General features: G+C 32.3%; 1 protein-coding gene across 1 annotated transcript; it reads left to right on the forward strand.

Annotated features, from left to right (window-relative positions):
* Window positions 1-684: 684 nt before the first annotated feature.
* LOC111038402 lies at window positions 685-8,592 on the forward strand. The gene is made up of 2 exons (XM_022321475.1): window positions 685-1,280; window positions 7,385-8,592. The coding sequence occupies exons 1-2, from the start codon at window positions 842-844 to the stop codon at window positions 7,882-7,884; spliced, it is 939 nt and encodes a 312-aa protein (XP_022177167.1). The 5' UTR covers window positions 685-841; the 3' UTR covers window positions 7,885-8,592.
* The last annotated feature ends 1,859 nt before the right edge of the window (window positions 8,593-10,451 follow it).

Here is a 10,451-nt window from a genome sequence, read left to right on the forward strand (position 1 = left end):
GCACAGTGATTCTCAACCTTTGTATATTGGCGACCAAAGATTATAAATATATATATAAGAGTTACCCAATTTTTCATGCGACCTTTTTGAAAATAATATTCAATGGGTTGCTACCCACACTCGCCTACCCCGGAAATTTTTTCAATTTCCAAGACTCTCGGACTCAGTTGAACGTTTCTAAAATACTCGCCCCGACTGCACATCGTCCACGATTTATCAACACAAAATTATGTTCTAATATCGTTGAATATATTATGCAGAATATATAGGGATATATTGAGTACCTATGCACTGTGCAGGTATAATTATTATGTTATGTTATAAAATTGACTTTTTGCTGCATCGAAAAAATAATATACACTGTAATGTGGCGTCCTTGACTGCCGGAGAGACCTACTATGATATTCTACGAGTATATTATATTATCATAATATGTATAAAAAATAAAATCGGTACACGAAAAACGAAGCCTCCCGGAACGTGTTGGGTAGGTTTACCGCGGGCGGCGGCGACGGCAGCAGTGGCTATTGCGCGTTTTCTGATAATCTAATACCGTATCGTGCGCGCTCGCGCTTCTCTCCCGCGTGAGCTACTTCCGAGAAACTGGTCACGTCCGGACCGGGTTGCCCGTCGGCGGCGGCGGCGGCGGCGGCGACGGTGCTTCTATAAAGTCACCGGACATCCATTCACAACCATTCATTGCACCGCTCATCGTCGGCAACCGCGGCCGGGCATTCACGTCGTTCCACACACAACTGACGACACGCATACACGTGTGTCCACGCGATCACAAATCGCATTGTTTCTACCGCGACACTGCACCGTTTGCCTGTCCACCACGATGGCCAAGTACGTAGCAGCGCTGGTGTTGGCGGTTACCGTCGCCGCGGCTCTTGCGGTCGAACAGACAGTGCTGTCCCCTGAACAGCAGCCACAGCAGCAGCAGCAGAACAGCGCCGACGAAGGCGTCTCCTGGGCCGAAGTGATCGCGTGCTACAAGAAGCCTCAAGCGGCCCTCGGATGCCTGGAATCGCGCATGAGTCGCGCCATGGTGTCGATGCGCGACACGGCCGTCGGACTGGCCCACAGCGACCCGGACACCGCGGCCGAGGACGTGGCCGGCGTCGGAGATCTGGTCCAACAGATCGGCGATTTCATCACGTACGGCATTTCCAGTTACTTCAACGGCGGCGACAACGGCGGCGGTGGTGAAGAAGACGAGACCTCGGCGCCGTCCGCCGGCGGGTCACCCGTCAACGCCCCGAAAGACCTCGACCAAGGTGAGTTGTTTTTTTTATGCGCCATATTATTATCGTACTTTATATTGCTATCATTATTATTGACGTATTATACACACCTACCTACTCGCGATTGCGCCCACTGTTTGCCGAACAATATTCTTTTTACTGTCACCACCCTCCAGACTCGACTCGTTAGTCAAACACCACACTAATACCCCGTCATCATCGATCACCAAAACTGTATTGCGTAGAACACCGTGATTGGCTCACACTTGCCTGACTGTAACTTTTCCGATTTTTTCACTCAAGATCCAACAGGTACCGATTATGTATGCGGATATCAATCGTTTTCATATAGGCAGTACATTCATAATACGCTTACTATAGGTACCGGAAAATCTATTGCTCTCGTTTTAAATTATTTTTATGATAATTATTGACATTGAACTGCAGTTTGAGTTAACTTTCAGACCTTATTTACACCAAACAATGTACCTAGGCTATAAACTATTATTATTATCTAACCCGTACCTACTCAATTTGGTGGCCAGTTTGTAAAAGGATTGTTTTAGGCACAAACTGGACATGAATCATAACATCGTGAGTTTACCGACAAAACAAAACATTTACACAGGTAGTAGGTACATTACTATAATCAGATGTCACTCCGAAGTCAATTAATCCCTTCATTTTTCTCTTATTCATTCACTCAAATATGCATAGGTGCAGTCGTTTGTTTTATCGTTGGATTAAAATGTAGGTAGGTATAATTATTCAATTCGAAACTATACTAGCGGATAATTTTTGTTCCAAAATACGTTATGACGAACTATTAAGGTATTATCAAAGTTAAAACAAAATACATTCTTCACACATATTTTCTAAAACTCAATAATCCAAGAAGTAAGGACTACATAGTTTAAAATTTTATTTTTAATTAACATAATAGTACCCATTATTATTATAATACTTATCCGGACAGTCAACATAATAATATGCGTATCTTTAAACATTTGTGACATCGAACGTCTAACATAATAACGTGTACGTAGAAATGAACAATTCTTTATTTAAGCTCTTCTTCTATAATATAGGTACCTACATGATTTATGACTTTTACAATACCTATACGCTATGTTTCCATTACTCTATAACAACTATTAAATGCTATACTATTGACTAAACGATAATAATAAGCACATTATTTATGTACCTATATGATGTGTGTATGTGTATAAATACAATTGTTCATTCGGCCTGTGGCGCCAAGGAAACAGTAATTTATTATTAGATTTTGAACTATCGCTCGCACGTAGCAAAAATTAACTGTATCATGAAATATTTATTTTTTGAACCAAATTAATGAAATCACGTGAAATTTCACATTCATGATCCAGTTATTGTAAATGCAATTATGCTGCATAGTAAGTTACACATAACAATCATACAATAAAAATTGCATTAACTGCATAACTTTCTGCTGTAGAATAAAAATATTAACTATTCAAAAACATATAATTATGGGGCATCAAATATGTATAGGTACCAATTGTGATTACCAAGTGTGTTCTTACACAAAACAATTTTATCCAAACCTTTAAATATGATTTCTCAACATAATAATTATAATAGTTCCTTATTAATAAATTAAAATTTGTAATAATAAATGTTACACTTGGTAAACACTTTAAAAATCATGATGAAGTTACAATAGGACTAGATTAAAAACAATAATATGCATACATCAATTAAAAATAATTGTTGACTGATACGTACTAGTAGAAATTGAGAATTATAATTTTAATCATGATCATTGTTTCTCTGCAAAGAATAAAAGAAAACTTATAATGTGCATTTTATAACTCATCAGTCATCACCTACTTTTTATTGGTTTTCTTCCATTCATATCTCGTCACAAACTATTTAGAACCGAATATAACAAATGAATAAAATACACTAGGTATAGGTTTTCGAACGTATCAGTTGTTGTAAATTGCACATATCACATATTATGTGTACATCGACAAGAGCATAGTCGTAGAAATGGGTATAATATTGATATACGTGGGAGTGACATTGATCGGAGTCCGATCGAACAATACCTACATTCATACTCCATAGTAAGATAATATTTTTAAATTAGCTTGTGTCTTGTCACTCTCGAAACTCATCTAAACACAATTACTGATCTACGATTGAGTTTTCCAATTTTTGTTTGTTCGATATTTGCCCAATAGGTTTTATTAAAAATATTTATTAATTTTATCTTTGCAAAGTGAAAACATTCACGTCTTGTACACTCCGGGGGAAAATGTATATGTACATACCTTATGTTTAAATAATCACACGAGCGATAATGGTCTACAAGGACACCGGAACACAGATACCTGAACACACATATTAAATGCACATATATTATATTATACCATTGCCGCCGTCGTGAAGATGATACTCTGTACCTGTAGGACTTTCACCGTAGTTGTTAACACCTCTTGCAGTGTCGTGTTTATACGATTTCTCGTAGAGATTCTATCAAAACAATTGAATAATATCTGTAGCTAGTTGTTTACTACGATTAAAAGCCTGTAATTACCTGTACCTATTACTTTTTAACCACTGTCCAAAATTAATTTCCTATAAAAAAGAACGTACGGCCTAACCTAGATTAATTTGAACATCCATTTTTCCGGAGAATAATATTAATAATCATAGTAGTAGCGTAGGTATTATATTTAACAACAAGTGTGAATTATTTCACGGCACCTTTGAGTCGATACCAATGCGTTTCGAATTTCGTTCATAATTATTACCATTGATTATAAAGTATTAATTATTTAAAATCATGATACTACCTATGTACTATCGTATTGGCTTTTTATTGACCATTGGCCCGCATTACTATAGCGGACATCGTCTGTAACATAATACTGTTAATTTTTTGTGGGTGGTCATTTTTTGGAATTTACCACCAAACCAGTTTCCAAAAGTGTTACGGATGAGGACAAATCACACGCAAATGTTCGGAGAAAGATTATTATTATTATTAATATTAGACCTAAGGTGTCAAACCAGTTTGTCCGATCCAAAAAAAAATATGATAATTTATGTATATGTTTCACCGTTGTGGCTGTGCACTTAAAATACCACAGTCGAAAACTAGTGGACTTCAGTGCGTGAAAGAGTTCACGTATTTATTTATTTGTATTTAATTACACAATGAGTGAATCCGTATACATTGGAAAAATCCTATCAATGTTACAAATATATTTTTGATCTACCGACCACGATACATGAACCGGATACTCGTATTTAAACGCTATAACGCACCTAATTATATATACAAAAAACTTAAAAAACGAAAATGACCCGGGAGAAAGTATATGGGTGGTAGGTATTTTATTAAATTATAACAGAGGAGGTGTCTACACTGGTGTTTTCAGTTTACCGTTTAAAGCTTCGACAACACACAGTCACAATTATTTTCGATTAATAATAGTAATATTAAATAGATCTGCATAAAACTCGTTTACAAAACAACCGGTCGTACCTATACCAACTTATGCATTCCCAAACATATAATAATATATCAAAAACCGTTAATGGTTTTAACGGGAATTAGCGATTGAATACTGCTATAAAATTAGTTATGTGGATTAACAGTTAATGCTGCATCAACGAGTAATAGGATAATTATTATTTATTATATTCAAATAACATTTCACACTTAGAGGAGGGTATAGAAATACGAGAAATGAAACTACGAGTATGTAACGTATTATAAAACATTATCTTATCGCATGTAGGTAATTGGTAAATACGTTGAGTGCAAAATTATTATGAGAAGTAAAATATTATTTTTACCAGTTGTTTTTTATTTTATGATAACATTGGTATGTGTATGACACATAATGCGTGTTTAATGTCGAATCTTTTTACTCAATGAAACCGTGTATAGTACGTGTTTATAATAATTAAAAATTACTATTCCATGCGAATGTTTTATTTTATCACGACTTGTTACAAAAATGTTATTTATAAAATGCGTTGAACGCTTATTAATTACACACAATTATTTAGAGCGTAAAATATAAAAGCGAATTGATCATATTATTTTGACTTTAACTTTTTGTTTAATATTTTCCATACACCTACTTTCATAGCACTCGTACCTACATTACTCTACGAGAAAACAACGAAAGCAATATATCTAATAATCTAATATTGCTAATTAATGACCAGTTTAAAATCCGAATAATTACAATAGATGTGTTCTTCAAAACAATTCTGATATGAATTATTAATTAGTTCAGTCTACACATCTTTTATCATAGGAAATCATAGTGCAAATTGTATGTTTTTTTACATGATTCTGAGTTCTGATAATTTAATAAACTAAGCGGTATCTACTATATCAGAAGAAAACAATAATGCGATGAAATTGAAACACATACAAATAAATAATCGATATACAATCACTAACAAGTCATACATAATAATGAATAATCAAAGGGTTTAAAAATAATAATAAGACAGTGTGCCAATAAAAATGATGAGGGAATATTACTTTGTTATTTTTTTTTTTGAAGTGCATTCGGTTTATAAGTATTAAGTATTACATTTAAGTACATATTAGTATTCAAATAATTACAAGAGAAATCTTGAACAATAAAACAGGCCCTGGGATGTACTTGACATTTTTTAAAACAAAGTATAGAATGTTGACCGTCTCCTTTACATAATTTCTCCAGTAAAAGTTTGTGTGAATTGCTGTCGGACTATTGGTACCCTTATAATGTTAAATTGTGTCAACCGGATTTTACCTCACCGGTAATCAATTACAGCTTCCAGTTTTAATCTTCGCTGTAAATCTCAAGTATCTCTAAAATAAACCAGTTTTATACATAAATATATACGCACTAAATACGATTGTTGGATTTATCTTTGTTAAGCACTAGATTTTTTTTAGTAATTTACCTTTTCTTTTCGATAAAGTCTTAAAACGTGACTTATTATACATATAGATTATAGGTAGTGAAAGCAAAGATTGAAATTGAAATACCATTATTTGTATATATATTTTTTTTTCTATAAAAAATCAACTTGAAAATCTTTATAATATGTAAGTACATCAGTTTATAACTCAAATAATATAAATTTTATATCTATAATGTTTTAATTGTTTAATCTACTCATATCGATTTTAATTATTACATTAGATATCAGTATAATGATTTAACTCAATATTATAATATAGGTATGTTCATAATGTATTTTAATCTATAACAACTTATTTGTTTAATCAGCCATTTTTAAAATCACTAAAAGTATTTAAATTTAAAACTTAATTATTAATAATTTCATTCAAGCGTACCTATTTAAATTGTTCATAATCACTAACTAATGACAAAAATCACAAATTTATATTCGTTAATTCTTATGACGATCATTATTGAACTTAATATTAAATTCCTCTCAAAATAAATAGTAAAATTAAAACATTTTTTTTTTTAAATATTAAAATAAAAATCTAACACTCTTTGGTTTATTTACCTATTGGCAATTAGTTAATTGCTGTATGATTTTGCTGTTTTCGTACCTATACGTTTTCACTCACCCTATTGAACACGTCTTATCCGGTTTTATATGCGTATATAGATAATTGGAAACATGAACATGAAGGTAATTGATGTGCATAGTTAATGCCACTGTCAAGGGTATAATTTCCATAAGCAAGTGATCACTTATAAGAGTGTTTTTATTATACTTGATTATATGTAGGCCAACTAGGTTTAAATCAACATGTCTTCGACTTGGGAACCGGTTGTGAATAAAGATAGATTGAAATCAGCCGACAATAAATTAATTAAACTAGGTCACGCATCCGCCGCGCCGTATGAAAGCAACCGTATTTTCGATCAACGACCTAAGGCCTCCACCAAGATTGTCTTGTTTGTCTCGTATGTTTCCGTTTTCTGTGCATTCCAACTATTCCAGTTTTCTTCTTCTATAATGACATAGGTGCATGCAAACTAAATTGGCTAAACGCAGAGTGATTAAATTAATGCATTAATTGGTTTAATTTTTTCAAATTTAATTTTAGTCTTGATAAAAAAATATATGCTTAATTTAAACTTTTTTTTTAGGCAGAGGACATCATAAGAAGAAAAAGATCCAAAAGGAAATCAAGAAATTCGTGTTGAAAGTTTTGTTTGGTATCTATCTGTTCAAGCAAAAGATCAAGATGATCATTATGACAATCCAATCGATATTGATGAGCAAGTTCTTAGTCATCGCAATGATCTACGCCATTTCCAATACCTTCAAGATATGGTACGATATCAAGTGGGGTAAGCACGGTCACCACGACAAAGTTGTGTACTACGAGAATGCTCACCACCAACACCATTACGAGCCACCAGAGCACGGAGAGTATGATGACCATCACGACCATCACGGTTGGGGAAGTAGCATTTGGGGTAGGAGTATTGTGGCCACCGAACCTTCGGTAATAGAACCATCTAATGGTGGTTCACCTGGTTCTCAAGATGGTATCAGCCGTTATATCAGACGTGTGTCCAGGACCGCGCCACCCCAGGCTGGAGCACAACCCATGGCCTATAAAGCTCAAATTCCGAGTCAATAAACAGCCACACTTTCCAATTTATCTTCACCCTAACCAAAACTAGAAAATATTAGGACATTTTTTTTAAATATCGTTATTTTTCTAACTATTACATTATCTGTAAACTACAAAGAGTGACGAGTGTAATACAATTTATAATTGAATATGCATTCGTCGAAGGCTAATTATTCAGAAGGATGAGCCGATCACGGGAATCGGCAATCTTATAGACAAACTCTTTCGTCTGACTATATAAATCAAAAGACGTTATGAGGAAACATTCTTATTCTATGGAAAGTAATTTTCCTGTAATTCCTATACTAGGCCATAATATTATCATTAACTTGTATGCACTCCTTATTTATTATATATCATACTTTTATTTAATTAGGATCGTAATCATCCTTAACAAAATAAAATTAAGATTATATATAGTTTGACAACTCATTAGTCTGGTCAGTTAGATTATATTTAATAATTAATTTTCGAAACTTATAGTTTTAGTGTAAAAGACTTTTGTTTGTTTACTTAATTTAAACTAATATATTGCACTTAAATTAATGTTAAAACAGTTAGTTTGTCGTTTGTATGATAATCATGCACGTCGCATACCTATACGCAAATATAACAAGCATGACATTTACGGGATAAAACCTGGCCTAAGAAATTGCTCAATATTTTTGGTTTCAATAACAATAGTTAAATGTCAATCAATGTATTAATTTAATTTATATATCATGAGGATGATACTAAACTGAAAATTATTGTTCAGAATAATGATATTACGCATTCATATTATCTTATTGTACAATTTATTTATTTATTTATTTATTTATTTATTTATTTATTTATTTATTTTAATTTACTATATTTTTTTTACATTGTAAAATAAATGTTTTCATCCGAATAATGTTGTTTTCCTTCTATTTTTTTTCAAATCGATATTAGGAGGTACATTGGTTTATTATAATAAACGTATTTAATACATTTTATTGTATACAATAACAGTTAAAAATACTGCAAAAAAAAAATTAAGCGTCTACAAAAATAGATACTATCTATATCTGCTATTCTTAGTACCTAACATAACTTTGAGGTGCTGATATGTTGCGTGACCATTGAACAAATATTTAATTAGTTGGATACAGAAAAAAAAAATAATCTTGTGAGTATACGAGAAAAAGTTAAAATCAAATTTATTAAAATTGGTGTATTTTAAAAAAATTACAATATTACACTGATATTAAAAACGTTTTAATATAATTATTTGACGCATCGCAAAATGTATTATTAATAACTGCCTGCGTACGCAATAAAAGAGAATTGATACGATTTATCAATGACGTTAAATATTTTAAAATTTGGTTTTTTCACAATTTAATCATAAATTGTAACCATAGTTATGTATAATATCAATATGCATATTATGCTTACGAAACCAGTTATATGCATGGAAATTGGAAGTAATATGTAAAATGTAATTTTTTGCAAATTAAAAAAAATCATCTTTATTTAGTAGGTACCTGGTACCTATACATATAAAATATTACACTGTCGTCGATGCACGTCTTTGTAAATTACTTAAGACGGCGAGGAGACTTAATGTGTACAGTCATTTATCGATTTAAATTTCATCTTATCGTATTATAATCGCCGAAACATACTCCATTACTCCTTTAGCAAGCATAATATTTATTTTTAATTTATACTCCAGCAGACGTGTATCTTAAAAAAATTAAAAATTCGCAGTGTCAAACTCCAAAATCGTAAAAATGTGTTACATTGGTAGAGCTTTGGTTCAAAAAAACCTCGTGATGTTGAAGGGACAAAAATAAATTTAATTTTTAGTTATATCACGAAACGTTCCAAGGAACAAAAATTCATTCGTTATTTCGAGATTTTGAGTACATCGACTGTCGTTATATCGCGAGTTGGCTGTATTACCTATATACAACTATATAGTAATCTTTGCGTTACATGGCTATGCAAAAAAAATAAAAAACCAATAATAATTCATCGCTTATACGTTGTAAAACCAATTTAAACATGTTTATCATAATGCCAATAGGAATACCGAATAAAATATGACACAATAGACAATATACATCCTGTAAAAAACATAAAATTATTTTCGGTAAATTATATCAGCTGCTATATTTCGTAGTGCAAAATTTCAATTTGTGCAGTACCTATGCGGAGATAGCCTAAGAATTGGTTTTTCATGTTGTTTGCTTTCAGGTTGTAAGTAGGTATAGGCAGGTAGAAATATCACTGCTATTGTAAAATATAGTATTGACTATTGATATCTATCATTTTTTCTGGTCAGGATTTCGAGTATAGCTGTAGCAATATTATTCAAAAGTGTCTTCTCGCGTCACATGCAAAATTCAACAACAATAAGAGGTACTGTTAATAATTTTACTGCAGTTTAAATGTGGAGTTGATAAACGTTTTCCTACATTTATCGATTTTTCCATTTTTTGTTATTTCCGCAATACTAACTACTTTTTATGAGGGGAGCTATTATAAATTACAAATTGCATTGTACTTAATTTATAAGCGCAATAACATAAGTCATAAATTGATAA

The sequence above is a fragment of the Myzus persicae genome, unplaced genomic scaffold (genome assembly GCF_001856785.1).
Source record: "Myzus persicae strain clone G006 unplaced genomic scaffold, MPER_G0061.0, whole genome shotgun sequence".
Lineage (NCBI taxonomy): Eukaryota > Metazoa > Arthropoda > Insecta > Hemiptera > Aphididae > Myzus > Myzus persicae.